The following is a 15,739-nucleotide window of genomic DNA, read 5'->3' as shown; positions in this document are numbered from 1 at the left end:
CTGCCTCCTGGTGGTCTGACCATAGAAAATATAATTATTATAAAATGCTGAAACAGGACTGTTGCTGCCACATTTGTCTCATACAATACATTGTACTATTGAGATAATATAATGTATCTTATCTTAAATGTTCATTAATAATGTTTAATTAAATCACTTCACACACAGTGTTTACAATCAGGATTTTTCTTTCTTTTGTTTTTTATCTTATTCAAATTTTATAAATCATGTACATTTGGTGTCTTCCGGTTGAAGCATATAGCAATAAAATAATAAGGGGGGGGGGTAAGGTCTTTTTCCCATTAATCATCCGGATGCTTGCGGTCACTGTCGTCTAATTTACCCCACCAGATGTTTACAATGAGTGGGCCAGAGGTTGAGGTGGGAGGGCCAGATGTTGGAGTGAGAGGGCCAGATGTTTGGGTGAGTGGGCCAGATGTTGGGGTGGGAGAGCCAGATGTTGAGGTGGGAGGTCCAGATGTTGAGGTGGGAGGGCCAGAGGTTGGAGTGAGAGGGCCAGATGTTTGGGTGAGTGGGCCAGATGTTGAGGTGGGAGAGCCAGATGTTGAGGTGGGAGGGCCAGATGTTGGAGTGAGTGGGCCAGATGTTGAGGTGGGAGGTCCAGATGTTGAGGTGGGAGGGCCAGAGGTTGGAGTGAGAGGGCCAGATGTTTGAGTGAGTGGGCCAGATGTTGGGGTGAGAGAGCCAGATGTTGAGGTAAGAGGGCCAGATGTTGAGGTGGGAGAGCCAGATGTTGAGGTGGGAGGGCCAGATGTTGGAGTGAGAGGGCCAGATGTTTGAGTGAGTGGGCCAGACGATGGGGTGAGAGGGCCAGATGTTTGGGTGAGTGGGCCAGATGTTAAGGTGGGAGAGCCAGATGTTGAGGTGGGAGGGCCAGATGTTGGAGTGAGTGGGCCAGATGTTGAGGTGGGAGGTCCAGATGTTGAGGTGGGAGGGCCAGAGGTTGGAGTGAGAGGGCCAGATGTTTGAGTGAGTGGGCCAGACGTTAGGGTGAGAGGGCCAGATGTTGAGGTGGGAGGGCCAGATGTGGGGGTGGGATGGCCAGATGTTGAGGTGGGAGTGGAAGAAGTGGTTGAAATGGAGGGTGAACAGTGACAGTCATTTATTTCTGGGTAAAACTCAGTAACAGTTGTGCGGAGAGGACAATGAGTTCCAGGAAACACTTTAAATTCAGAGTCTGCTGATCTCAGCTGTTGATGGAGTTCTTCCAGAGTCTTGGCTTGCAGATATTTGTTTTTAGGTTTATCTGGAACATTCTTGCTCCAGTGCGCACTCGCAATCCACTCCTTCATGTTGACGCTGTAGCAGCAGAATGCGGACCAGAGCATGGAGGGAATATTAACCTTGTTCTTGAGGATGTTTTTGGGGCTGGGTTGTGCTCCAGTCACCACAAAGCCTTCAATAGCACCATTGTTGTTGATGCAGTATTTGTCCATTATGCATTTGATGCACGTCTCCATTTTGTTCCAGCTTCCCTGATTGAATGAGCTTACTTGTGGAACGATGTTGGTCAGGGTGAAGGTGGACTTTTTATCTGTTTTGTTGAACGCATGAGAGCTTGGAAATAAATGGCCCCTATCGAACCGTCCATTGTTTCTGTAATCAATGTCTCCGGCCTGGTTGTTGTAGGTTTTGTTTCTTTCTCCAAGCATCATGTTCTTGTCATCATTGTATTCAAGCTGTAAAAGTTAAAGTCTGAGTTACAGATGCAGGTAGAATAGTCAATAAAACAATACAGGTAAAATGTCCTTCAATTAGGAAATTTAGATGAGGTCCGAAAGCTGGCAAACATCTCAAGCAGTTCGTCACAGTGTCATGGGACAAACATCCATAGGTGGTCTTATATGAGTGGGTTAATGCATGTGAGCCAAATCCCCTTTCGTCTCATCTTGACCAGGGTTAAACATGGGTCAAACACTAACATCCTGCACAAACCACGCTATAGCAACTTGCACCCCAAAATACAATTTTACTATGTGTTTATTAATAGTCTGTTACAAGTAAAAAATAAAAACACACCTGTGGCTCTATCTTCCAGTTGTTTGGAGGTCTCCTACTTTCTCCCTTCCCTCTGTACTTGTAAGCAGAAAACACTGGAATCCTGTTCTTGGTGTCGTAGAGTGTCAGAAACTTTCTGTCATTATTGTAAGTCTGGCAAATGGGTTTGTACCGGTTCTGGTCCTTGATGTTCCGGCCCTCCAAGATGCCTGGGAGCTCTGGTGGAGCTTTCTCAAGGAGAAACTGGTCACAGTCTGACACCTCCTTTACCACCTCAGCCACTGTGAGAACAGCTGACAGGAAGAGGAAGGCAGCGAGGAACCAGAGAGACCTTGTCTTCAGTGATTCCATCTTCAAACACTGTATTGTTAACTCAGAGAAGAGAACAACAGGTTGCAGTTAGACAATGCAATTATTTTCATTTCCAGCAGCTGGTGGAGAGTTCCTGCTTTTAAACTTGTGTGCATTGCGCATTCCACTAACACAAGCAACTTTAACTGAGCACAAGAGCAAGCTTTGGATTTCGCCACCTGTTGATGCGGTGGGTACAGGCTGTAGTAAGAGCTACACTACACACTCTAGCCTTTTCAAAACAAAAGCCACAAGAGCAAAAGTATAATGTATGGATGTGTAGCTAACAACATACAGTACCTACCTAAGCCAAGGAGCATTTTAATAGTCTTAAACCTGCATTCTGTGTAATGGCCAGCAGGGGGCAGCTCCATCGGCTGCAATACAAAGCAATACAATGCAGTCTTATGGAGAAATGAGCCGACTTCTCACTTCATTTATTCTGACTTCTCACTTCATTTATTAGCTCAGTAAACAGTTTCCTGGTGAGTTTGTGGTCTCAATTTGAAGCCTTCTTCCATACAGCATGACATTCATTTCTTAAATTATGGTCCCATTTAAAGTGAAACTCATTCTCTGTTAGTCAAATCAAACTGTCAAACTAAGCAGTGCTGATCAAATATGTATCCCGATTCTGTTACTGCGTTGACTCTTTCTCACCTAAAATCTGGGATACGAGATTGTGTGTGACCAGGTGAGCCACCATTGTTTCCTGCTACGGACGAGCCAAAACCTCAACTCGCAGTATGTCACCTCCTTGGATTTGAGGAGCTGTACACTCTAGAAACGCCACCCATTGTTATCCAGGATAAAGTAAAGCCAAACACTGTCTTCACTTCTCTTGAACTGTTAAAATGTAAAACTACTGTAAATGTCTATGGTAAATCTGCCACGTAAACTGTTGTTGTTTGGCAGCCATAGTAACAGTAACTAAGTGGGTTGGGCTTTGCTTACTTGATGTCTAATGGAAGATGCATGGAGTTGTTGGTTATGATTCTTCTTACACCCACTCAGTTAAAATTACATTACAATACATTCTCAGTAGCTGGTTTCAACACATTGAAATTACTAAATGGTTGATTCAGTTTATCTATTCCAACATAAAGTACAGAAAATAAAACCAACCATGCTAAAAATAGATGCTAAACCTGAACAAGAATGATCTATAAAAACAATTCTAGTCTGTTTAAATGGTTGATGTAATCATTTTACTTTTAGAAAGTTTACAGTGAAAAGAAAAGAAAATGATATATTGCAAGAATAATTGTATGTGCAGAAAACGTTTTTGTTAAAATTTAACAAGCATTATAATAATTATATCAATTCAAACTGTAAAACAACTTCATAAGAATATAAAAATAACAGATGTCCTTCTGTATAAAAATTAATACAATTTAAATATAAACAGGGGAAGATAAAACTCACCACCTCATGCACAGTCTTCCCAAAAATCTTCTAAAGGGTGTCTTTGTGTGTATACAGCAGTGGAAACCAGACAGACTTCCTCATTTGTCAAACTTTCGGGGGAAGTGTGACTTATATTGAGCGTTCAGCAGTTTATGACAGTGGGGAAAAGGATGTGCGAACACTCAGTAATAGATTACTCTTTTCCTATACAGAGCTCGGCAGCACCATGCTTCACATTCACACAGTACTTCAGTTCAGTTCAAACTGACAAAGAAACCCAAAGTTACTTTACTTAATGAGCAGAAAAAAGGATGAATTTGATGAAAAGAAAACCTTTTCCTTACTAGAAGATGTAGAAATAAAGAAGCCATGCTAGCAGCTCTAGATATACCTTTACTGAAGTAAAGTTTGCAATCTTACAACAAATAAGTGTAAGTATTAGTGCAGTGCAGTAAAATGATCCAGTGTTTTATTTCTGATATTTTTGGATTAATATCACTGCTGTATTAATGTGTATGTTGCATTTTACTGTTGTAACTTTAATGTTGAGCTCATTTTAACTACTTTATACACTGTTGGGTAGTTTCATCTACAGCAATGCATCATATTCTCCAAGAACAGTCCTGTTTTCTACCTAATCAAAGATGTTTTTTAAATAGTTTATTTAGCTTGAGAAGTTGGAGAATTTTCTCAACCCATAAAGCAACACTTCATCCTTCAGTTTATCACAAACATTCAACATCAACACATCTGAAGATACGTGGTTTTCACTGGACAGGAAGAGTACCAAATCTGGAAAGTAACTAAAGCTATCAGACAAATGTAGTGGAGTAAAAAGTACAATATTTCCCTCTGAGATGTAGATATAATGTTGTATAATATGGAAATATTCAAGTAGAGTAGAAGTACCTTGAATCTGAAATTCAGTATTTACACAGTGTGACTGACCATTTATGAAGTTGGATATGGTTCAGTACAAACTGAAATATACAAAAATGACACTAGATGGCGCTCTGGGGCCACAGTAAATAAAGGGCTCAGACAGTCTTTAAAAAAAAAATCTTCAGAATAGATCAATGTCGTCCTGTAGAGTTTGATGGATGTGTGTATGTGTATTAATTCTCTCTAAAGATAAAATAACCACTTCACACACAGTGTTTGCAGTCAGGCTGTTCTGCAGTTTATTATAATTATTTTACAAATCATGTACATTTACTTTGTGTCTTCCATCTGAAGCCATTCAACGGACACTCATCCAGTGTCCTATCATTGTAACAAATGAAATTATACAAAAAGTATAGTACAGTAAAATGTAAATAATTTGCTGACATTAAAGCTTGAAGACAAATTATTTTCTATTTGTGCAGGTTAGCAGATTATCAAATATTCACAAAATGTTAATCAATTCAATAACTGTATAATCACAGATTGAATGCTGTTTGATTCTCCCAATTTTCACCAAAGTTATATACTCATACAGGGAGAAACCCCCAAAAAACTACTTTCATATCTCACAAATGTGGTGAAGTGAGAGGCAGATATAGAAGCGAATGGGCAAGTAGATGTGGCAGGACAAAATATAGAGGGTCAGATGTGGTTAATCTGATCTGCAGATTTTTGGGCAGGCTTTAATCATTTTATCAGTCACAGATTTAGTGAGAGGACACTGTTTGTCAAACACTTGGGCGTTGTTAAGTTGTTGATGGAGTTCTCCAAGTGTCTTGATCGGGAGGTTATCAGATTGATCCACATTGTTGCCCCAGTGTGCAGCCGATATCCACTTCTTCGATTTGGGGTTGTAGCAGCAGAATGCGGACCAGAGCGTGGAGGGAATATTAACCCTGTTGTGGAGAAAGTTATTGGGGCTGGGTTGTTGGCCCACCACCACAAAGCCGTCGCTCTTGCAGTTATGATCCATAAGACATCTGATGCACTTCTCCATATTGCTCCAGGTTTCCCTATTGAATGTGACTTCTTGTGGAACGATGTTGGTCAGGGTTAAGGTTGATGTTTTGTCAGATTTGGTGGACGCATGAATGCTTGGAAATAAATGGCCCCTGTTATACTGTGTGCTTGTAGTGTAATCAGTGTCCATGGCCTGGTGGTCGTAGGTTTTGCCTTTTTCTTCATCTGCCATATTCTTATTCTTGTCAGCTTCGTTCTCAAGCTGTAAGAATTAAAAACCAAGTTAATGATGCAGACAGAGTATCCATAAAGTAAATTAAATGTACAGTAAAAATGCAGTTTAATTCATCAATCTTATTCCTCTGTGCTATAGAGCTTCATTGTTGTCAATGAGCTACACTGTTGCTCTGGGTTACATGTTCCTTCATTACCATGAACACACACACTGTAGTTTATTTTGAATCAATCCCACATACACCATCCTGCTACCCCAAATACTGACTATACTACTCTATATTCTGCTGAAAATACTTTACAACTACTACTAAACTATATATTACAGCACTGAGTGCTGCAGACAGAGTGGACAAGTCAGAAAGTATCGTTGGTGTTGGCTTTTTAATGGATTTTCATGACAATAACATAAAACAAGAATATCACCAGCCTGATGCTGTAGCCTGGAGTCTCTACTTGAAAACAAAACCATAAACTAACATCTGACAGATGTTGTAATATGAAAAGGGTGACATGAGCGCAGTGAAAGTAATTGTGAAACCCCTGCTAGAACTAATTCTATGAAACTATTACTATGACAGGGATGTGTCACTGCATTGGCATGCAGCATGATGATGATGAGTATTATTGTTTTAAGTAGTTAATAGTCGTAGTATTTCTACTATGGATGAGAATTCACTTGTGGAAATCACTTGCATACTAAATACAAATCACTGTTTGTTTATTGATTTAGTCTTTTATGAATCAGAGAAAGAAAATCACACCTGTGGCTCTATCATCCAACGGTCCTTGGGTCTTCCCGGTTCTTTTTCCCCTTTGTACTGGTAAGCAGAAATCACTGGAATCTTGTTCCTGGTGTCGTAGAGCGTCAGAAACCTTCTCTCATTATCGTAAGTCTGACAAATTGGTTTGTATCGGTTCTGGTCCTGGATTTTCCCGCCCTTCAAGATGTCTGGGAGCTCTGGTGGAGTTTTCTCAAGGAGAAACTGGTCACAGTCTGACACCTTCTTTACCACCTCAGCCACTGTGAGAACAGTGGACAGGAAGAGGAAGGCAGCGAGGAACCAGATTGGAATTAAATACATAAATATGATATTAAATGTGTCATTAATTAATTCAAATACTGATTCATTTAATTTAAAATACGTATATAATTATTTCACTATTTACATTTACATTTCATGGTCCTTCGTTGCAGTGCTTCATGAATTACTTAAAACGGTCAAACTCACCCATCAAAAGTTGGTAGGCGGAACCTAACGCCTGATTGGTTACCCTGCGCATCAAGCAATCAATTCCAGATAATCGATGCAGAGCTAGTGAACACATTCCAATACACTGGGTGGCGCTATTGGACTACTTCTTCTAAATCTGCAGTCACTCTGTGGTCAATATCTTGGTCAGAAAGTGCGGAAATAACTCCAAGAACTTCAATAAGTTCCTCTGCTTTACTCGCTACATGCTCTGGGTCAGCAGCTCCTGCTCCCACATCCTCTGCTAAGTCTAAAAAATAAAATAAAGTGTTTAACTTTGAAAAATAAATTGTAGCAGCAGCTTGAGTTTCCCTTTTTCTCTGTTTCATATCTTGATTAACAGTCTCAACAAATTTTATAAATTAACATCAACACATCTTTACAATTGAACAGTTTCTCTTTCTTTCCCTTTTATATCTTTCTATACACTTTCTGTTGTTCAGTGAGAGAATTGAGCTCTAACCTCTCTCCCTCGTTGGGCAGTGAATGAATGGGTCAGGATCAGTGTTGGTCATCTTACTTTAAAAAAGTAATTAGTTATAGTTACAAATTACTTATCCCAAAAAGTAACTGAGATAGTAACTCAGTTACCACATTGTAAAAGTAATTAGTTATTCAGCAAAGTAACTGTGATGTTATTTTTTATGGTCTATAATTACATTCTATAACATCATCTATAACGTTAAAGATGTTTATAATCACTGAATAAAGAATAAAACACTATATACAGTATTTTAGAACATTTGGTATTTATTTGAACTCAATAGATTGCAGCCGGCCATATGCATAGAAATAAAAATAAAATAAATAAAACAAAATAAATATTGAAAATAAAATTCACACACGTTACATAAACATTCTTCCTTTAACTTCAGTAAGCGAGTAGTAGTGTCGGTACTTCCAGTTTGATATCGCTACCTTTGAATTTCCCTAGCTCGTCGCCATTGTCTCTGTCTTGGCATCCGCCCACCCAGCCGATCATCATCACCACCCTGCCCTCTGCTGGCAGCTGATGTGTGGCTGTCAGAAAGCCTGACACCGCTGCGCTTCATTCACCACATTGTAGGAACGCAAGTAACGCGCCACTTTACATTCTCAGTAACGGTAACGGCGTTACAACGATGGGAAAAGTACTTCATTAAGTTACTCCGTTACTTACTTACTTAATATAACGCCGTTAGTAACGCCGTTATACTTAAACGCCGTTACTCCCAACACTGGTCAGGATACTGGTTGAGTGATCATATTGGGATCTGAGCCTGCTTATTTTCTGTGACCTTGTTCAGACTTGAGTGAGTATGTTTGATGAAAACTGAACGTATGAGACACACTGGTTATGTGCTCCCAGTGGGAAGAATGAATGTGAATGAATCTGTCCATTAAAAGCTCGATTTTCTATCCACTTTTCTCTTCTTAGAGAGCGCCATAAATCTTCTGTTGTCTCTCGCTCACTCATCTGTCCGTTTCCTCTCCATGTATCTGTGACTTCTCTTTCTGTCTGTCCCTCCTCTCTCATCGCTCTCATCTCTGTATTCAGTCGCGCTGTTTAAACAGATTTGATTGGCTGAGCAGCATCACGTGGGATGGCTTAACTAGCATGCGATTAGTCTGTGAGCTTCCTGATCTGCTAAACAAATACTGTAAAGACTAGAAAAGCTGTACTGGTTAAAATAGAAGCTCCCCATCAAAATTTAGAATCCTTCAATAATGAACTGATTATAGGTCTGGGTCAGCATAGGACGGTGTCTGGGTCCAGACTCGCCTGTTAGCGACCTCTGCCCTAGAAAGTTCATGAAGATCTTACAGGCACTCTACTTCAGACCAAAGCAATGGATCCGGCTAGATTCGCGTTAACCCCCCCCCCGTCTGAGTTTGATGGCTGGCTTTGACAGTTTTAAGTAATTCATGAAAGGACCATGAAATGTAAATGTAAATAGTGAAATAATTATATTTGTATTTTACATTAAATGAATCGGTATTTGAATTAATGAATGACACATTTAATTACACATTTATGCATTTAATTCCAATTTTAATTAATTAATGACACATTTAAGTAATTATTCAATGGTGTATTTATTTATTTAATTGTGGCACTTTCAGTCCTCCATATTCATGAAGTTAATATGTTTCAGTACAAACTGAAATATACAGGAAGGACACTAGATGGCACTCTGGGGCCACAGTAAATGAAGGGCTCATACAGAGTCTTAAAATATATTCAGAATAGATCAATGAAGGATTGATGGATATTACATTGATTAACACTGCAGAGTTTAACATTCTGTTTGTGGTTCAGCAATGATGAAACTATCTGAAGACCATGTTTGAGATAATATAATGAATCTTCTCTTCTATACGAGACATTTGATGAGACGTTGATAGAAGCTCAGTTTTGTCTTCTTGTTGTCGTCCTGTAGAGTTTGATGGATGTGTGTGTAATTAATTCTCTGTAAAGATAAAATAACCACTTCACACACAGTGTTTGCAGTCAGGCTGTTCTGCACTTTATTTCATTCACATTTTATAAATCATGTACATTTACTTTGTGTCTTCCATCTGAAGCCATTCAAAGGACGATAATCCAGTGTCCTATCATTGTAACAAATGAAACTACACTAAAAGTATAGTACAGTAAAATATAAATAATTTGCTCAGATTGAAGCTTAAAAGAAAAAGGGGGCGGGGTTGTGGGGTACAATATAAGATTGATGCCCAATGTTGAAGCTAGAGGGCCAGATGTGGGGGTGAAAGGGGCAGAGCTTGAAATGGGAAGGGCATACATGGTTAAATTCAGGTTGGGCAATCACAGTTGTTTTGGTTTGCAAAATTTGGGTACAAGTTAGCAACAGTTGTGTCGAGAGGACAAACGGAAGGCAAGTCTTTCTTGGTTGGAGGAAACGCAGTAATTTTCAGGTCATCAATGAGTTTTTGCAGAGTCCTGGTCTGCATATGTTGGTTTGGATCTGTATCTGCAACATTTTTGCCCCAGAACGCACTCGCTATCCACTTGTTCTCGACGGCACTGTAGCAGCAGAAGGCAGACCAGAACTGGGAGGGAATATTAACCCTTTCATTGAGCTTGTTTTTTTTGGGATCATTCTTATCTTCGGCGCTGGGAATTGCTCCCACCACCACAAAGGCTTTTATAACATTGGCTTCAATGCAGTATCTCTCCATAACACATGTGACACACCTCTCCATTCTGCCCCAGCTTTGCCCATTGAATGCTGCTATTTGTGGAGCGACGTTGGTCAGGGTGAAGGTGGATATTTTGTCATCTTGATTGAACGCATGAGTACTTGGAAATAAATGGCCCCTGTTATACTGTGGACCTTCAGCATAATCTATTCGCCCGGCCTGGTTGGGGTAGATTCTTCTTGCCTCTACATCCACCATGTTCGTGTTGTCCTGGGTCTTTTCATCATCCAGCTGTAAGAGTTAGAGACCAAGTTAATGAAGGCTGATATCCATAAAGTAAATTAAGCGTACATTAAAAATTATATTTAATTAATTACTCTTATTGCTTTGTGCTATAGAGCTTCACTGCTGTCAGTGAGCCACATTGTTGCTGACATGTTTTTGAAATTGGTTCATACAATTTAAAGTGACAGAGACATTGATCATTAATGATCTTAATTAATTATCATCTCTGTAATTGTGACAGTTTAACTATCCTGGCTAATTTTTAACTGTAATACCTGGGCAGATATAAAGAGCCATGAACACACACTAATTTAATTTAACTCACATACACAGTCCTTCTGCACCAAATCCTCACTGCATCACCAGTATAATAATGATAATAATCCACCACTGAAAATATTCCAAAACAAATGAACAGTTTTCTCCTATTTGAGTAGCATTTGATAAAAAACACTTATGTTTTAGGAAATTACTGAACCTTATTAAATAAAACTATATATCTGTGAGCAGATCTTTTTACTGCTGCAGACAGAGTGGAGAAGTCAGAAAGTATTGTTGCTGTTGGCTTTTTAATGGATTTTTCTGACAATAACAAAAACAGAATATCACCAGTCTGACGCTGCAGCCTGGAGTCTCTGCTTAAAGAGAAAACCATAAACTAACCTCTGACAGCTGTTTTAATATTAGAGGGTCCAACCAGGGTTGAACAAACTGTCAGTAGACCAGTGTCCTCTACATGAAAGTGCAGTGAAAGTAGTTGTATGATTGTTATTCCTTATAGTGGTAGATTACAATTATTGTTATTAGTAGTTAATAGTCGTAGTATTTCTATGGATGTGGATGCACGAGTGGCACACAAAATATAATATCACTGTATGTTTATTAATTCAGTCTTTTATGAATCAGAGAAAGAAAAACACACCTGTGGTTCGATCTTCCAGAGTTCCCCTCGAGGTCTTGCCCCTCCTCCGTCCCCTCTGTGCACGTAAGCAGAAAACACTGGAATCCTGTTCTTGGTGTCGTAGAGCGTCATAAACCTTGGCACATTATTGTAAATCTGGCAAATGAGTTTGTATTGGTTCTGTTTCTGGATGTTCTTGCCGACTACGATGCCTGGGATCTGTGGCGGATTTCCCTGAAGGAGAAACCCTTCACACAAAGAAAATGCATGTAGCACCTCAGCCACTGTGGGAACAGTGGACAGGAAGAGGAAGGCAGCGAGGAACCAGAGAGACCCTGTCTTCAGTTTCACCATCTTCAGACACTGTATCATTGATCAGAGGAGAGAACAAACACAATCAATCATTAGAGTTAAGTTAGGTTGCAGTTACAAGTATACTTAATTCTCTTCAGTTAAGTTGCCTCTTGACTGAAGATGTAGAGTAAAACATTTGTCTTGTCGTCTCTTGTAAAAAGAGTAAGTTTTGAGGGTGCTGGTGTCATTTATACATTATGAGCATATGCTTTTTACATTAGCAGCTCTATCTTGCTCTTATTGGATTTTGTCGAAAATTAACATAAACCCCAGGCAATGTTTCAACGAGTCGGTTAGTCCTCAAGTCTTACTTAAGGGGGTCTATTTAATAAAATATAACATCCCCTTCTCCTTTACATTGAAAACTACAGCTACAATACCAATTGCTCCATTATAGGTCCCAGGAAGAGGATGGAAGATAACAGCTATGCTTCAGCAAATGAGTATTCACTTAATTTTCAATGTCCAATGTGAGGGGAAAAGCCTTAAGTGAATATAATTTATGTAATAGTAGTAATAGGAATAGTATTAAGGAAGATAAAACTTACCAACTGGTGTGCAGGCTTCCCAAAAGTCTTCCAAACAGCGTCTTTGCGTTTATGCAGCAGTGGAAACCAGAAGGTCTTCCTCAGCTATGAAACAAGATCATGGAGGGAGTCTAATTTATACAGAACATTCAGCAGTTTATGGCAGTGAAAGAAAGGATGTGCTAACAGTAAGTAATGGATTACTCTTAATTAACACGTGTCCAGACAAAGACTCCACACAGTTCCTCAGTTCAGTCCAAACTGACTGAAGACACTAAAAGACACTTTGCATAACTGTGGAAGGAAAATACTGTTCATAACCTGATGAATATAGGACCCTGAAACTGACAGTTAGATAGGGGAGCAGAAGTCTGCATGTACAAAGAGCATTCAAAGATGGACCAATTCAAATTTGGAACTGATAAGACTGGAACTTTAGCCTCATGAAGCTGCAGGTTTTTTAGCACAATACGTATGGTCTCATACATACCGACAGGTTTAGTGTTTTCTTCTCCCTGACACTTGGGCATTATTTTATTAGCTATTTGATTGTTTAACTGTGGTCCTCTTCTAATGTGGGACGAGGCTGTTTATCAGAGAGTTAAAACTCAGAGAATATTGTCTTCAAAGTTTAGATCTTGAATAATAATCTAAACTTTCATCCGGTTTTCTTTCACAGAAATTAATAAAAGCTGACATAAGTTTTCTTACACCCCTTAAAATGAAGAAGGCCTCTCAACCTCCCTATCAAGCTTTTGTCCCAACCCCCAGATGCTTTTATACGATACAATAGAGCAGTCCAAGGCTCTTCTGCCAACAGCGCCAGGGTCTGTTCTCCCTCTCCTCTTGCTCAGGCAGTCAATACCTACCTACACCGGTCTGTAGGTGTGGTGTGGAGGGGTAGGAGCAGGAGGGCGCTCACTGCTTGAGTACAGTTATAGACAGTTTTTACGTAAACTCTCTTTGTAAATAGTTAATTTGAGCTTTCCTCTCTCCTTTCTCTCCAGATCTCTAGATTAAGTCTGGTGTTATATTTCTGCCTCATCCTCGAGGTTATCTACAAACATGCAAATAACCCCTCTCTCACAGTTTTACTCATATCTCACCAACTCTGGCTCGACCAGCTGGGGTTCCTACAGTTTATTCATGTGCTGTGATGAGAATATGCAGTAAATAAAACTATTAATAAAAGCAGAATATTATATATTGAGTCTCAATGCGGACGGGAACAAACTCCATACAGATGATCAGGTAAGAAATTGGAATATGTGAACAGTTTAGAAGCATACAGACATATAATCTGTAACTATGATTAAAATATCTGCTATGTTGGGGAAACACAGACTATAAATGTGACTTTAAATGTCAAAAGTCATCAAAAATGTTCTAAATGTGCAAACCCCCCCCCCTCTTTCCAGGGTGCCCAGCAAAGCCCTAAACAGACTCCAGTATGTCCACATCACCCCCACCCTAATCCACCTCCACTGGCTCCGCAGTCAACGCCCACATTTTATGCAAAATCCTCCTGCTCACCTACAGGGTTAACGTAGCATATACCCCTTATTTGCAGATGGACCTAATGAGGCTACTAGGTTATCTATGCCAATGGTCCCCAACCTTTATCCTCAAGGGACCCTTTTAATATCTACCAGTAAACTGGAGGTCCCTGACTATGTGACATATTTAATGGATATTTAAAATTGTAGTCAATGTGTAACAACCACAGTAGAGAACAGCTGATTAACTGTACAATGAACCTAAACAGTGAACACATTAACTGCTGGAAGTTGTGTAAATTCTGGATGAATTTCCGAGGAATATTGCGACACAGAGTTTTCCAGATCTGTTCAGGAACCTTTGATGCAATTCTCTGTCTGTATTGTGTTTTTAACAATCATAAATACTTCTTCTTTGGCTTCTTTTTTAACAAATGTAGTGTTTTCTTCTCCCTGACACTTGGGCATTGTTTTATTAGCTATTTGGTTGTTTAACTGTGGTTCTCTTCTAATGCGGGACAAGGCTGTTTATCAGAGAGTTAAAGCTCCGTGAATACAGCTTTTTCTCTTCAAAGTTTAGATCTTGACTAATAATCTAAACTTTCATCCGGTTTTCTTTCACAGAAATTAATAAAATCTGACATAAGTTTTCTTGAACCTCTTAAAATCAAGACGGCCTCTCAACCTCCCTGTCAAGCTTTTGTCCCAACCCCCAGATGCTTTTATACGATACAATAGAGCAGTCCAAGGCTCTTCTGCCAACAGTGCCAGGGTCTGTTCTCCCTCTCCTCTTTCTCAGGCAGTCAATACCTACCTACACCGGTCTGTAGGTGTGGTGTGGAGGGGTAGGAGCAGGAGGCGCTCACTGCTTGAGTACAGTTATAGACAGTTTTTACGTAAACTCTCTGTGTAAATAGTTAATTTGAGCTTTCCTCTCTCTCCTCTCTCTCCAGATCTCTAGATTAAGTCTGGTGTTATATTTCTGCCTCATCCTCGAGGTTATCTACAAACATGCAAATAACCCCTCTCTCACAGTTTTACTCATATCTCACCAACTCTGGCTCGACCAGCTGGGGTTCCTACAGTTTATTCATGTGCTGTGATGAGAATATGCAGTAAATAAAACTATTAATAAAAGCAGAATATTATATATTGAGTCTCAATGCGGACGGGAACAAACTCCATACAGATGATCAGGTAAGAAATTGGAATATGTGAACAGTTTAGAAGCACACAGACATATAATCTGTAGCTATGATTAAAATATCTGCTATGTTGGGGAAACACAGACTATAAATGTGACTTTAAATGTCAAAAGTCATCAAAAATGTTCTAAATGTGCAAACCCCCCCCCTCTTTCCAGGGTGCCCAGCAAAGCCCTAAACAGACTCCAGTATGTCCACATCACCCCCACCCTAATCCACCTCCACTGGCTCCGCAGTCAACGCCCACATTTTATGCAAAATCCTCCTGCTCACCAACAGGTTTAACGTAGCATATACCACTTATTTGCAGATGGACCTAATGAGGCTACTAGGTTATCTATGCCAACGGTTCCCAACCTTTATCCTCAAGGGACCCTTTTAATATCTACCAGTAAACTGGAGGTCCCTGACTATGTGACATATTTAATGGATATTTAAAATTGTAGTCAATGTGTAACAACCACAGTAGAGAACAGCTGATTAACTGTACAATGAACCTAAACAGTGAACACATTAACTGCTGGAAGATGTGTAAATTCTGGATGAATTTCCTGTGCACATTGCAACAGAGTTTCCCAGATCTGTTCAGGAACCTTTGATGCAATTCTCTGTCCATATTACGTTTTTAACAATCATAAATACTTCTTCTTTGGCTTCTTTT

At 39.7% G+C, this 15,739-nt stretch overlaps 2 protein-coding genes across 11 annotated transcripts in view; both read right to left on the bottom strand.

Moving 5' to 3' along the window:
• Positions 1 to 170: 170 nt before the first annotated feature.
• Positions 171 to 3,885, bottom strand: LOC127359599 (uncharacterized). 5 transcript variants are annotated; one of them, XM_051393530.1, is made up of 3 exons: positions 3,796 to 3,885; positions 2,041 to 2,391; positions 171 to 1,700 (listed from the first exon to the last, which is right to left on the bottom strand). In XM_051393530.1, the coding sequence occupies exons 2-3, from the start codon at positions 2,368 to 2,370 to the stop codon at positions 303 to 305; spliced, it is 1,728 nt and encodes a 575-aa protein (XP_051249490.1). In that variant the 5' UTR covers positions 2,371 to 2,391; positions 3,796 to 3,885; the 3' UTR covers positions 171 to 302. The 5 variants fall into 5 exon arrangements, with proteins under 5 accessions (XP_051249490.1, XP_051249492.1, XP_051249494.1 ...); XM_051393532.1 differs by having other exon boundaries at positions 2,041 to 2,379; positions 3,796 to 3,882; XM_051393534.1 differs by having other exon boundaries at positions 3,799 to 3,816.
• A 1,049-nt stretch (positions 3,886 to 4,934) lies between these two features.
• The window catches only part of LOC127359601 (endonuclease domain-containing 1 protein), a 28,831-nt gene continuing 18,026 nt past the window's right edge, over positions 4,935 to 15,739 (bottom strand). For 3 of the 6 annotated variants that reach the window (XM_051393540.1, XM_051393538.1, XM_051393539.1), the window contains exon 4: positions 9,654 to 10,365. In XM_051393540.1, coding sequence (XP_051249500.1) covers positions 9,963 to 10,365 — 403 coding nt within the window. In that variant the 3' untranslated portion in view covers positions 9,654 to 9,962. Of the gene's footprint in view, positions 5,945 to 6,680; positions 6,933 to 9,653; positions 10,366 to 11,772; positions 11,860 to 12,398; positions 12,601 to 15,739 lie in introns of those variants that run through there. The other 3 variants (XM_051393544.1, XM_051393542.1, XM_051393541.1) reach the window with 3 other exon arrangements.

Source organism: Dicentrarchus labrax, unplaced genomic scaffold, assembly GCF_905237075.1.
Source record: "Dicentrarchus labrax unplaced genomic scaffold, dlabrax2021, whole genome shotgun sequence".
In the NCBI taxonomy this organism is placed as follows: Eukaryota; Metazoa; Chordata; class Actinopteri; family Moronidae; genus Dicentrarchus; species Dicentrarchus labrax.
Note: the sequence above shows the minus strand (reverse complement) of the source record. Positions and strands in the feature narration are given on the sequence as shown.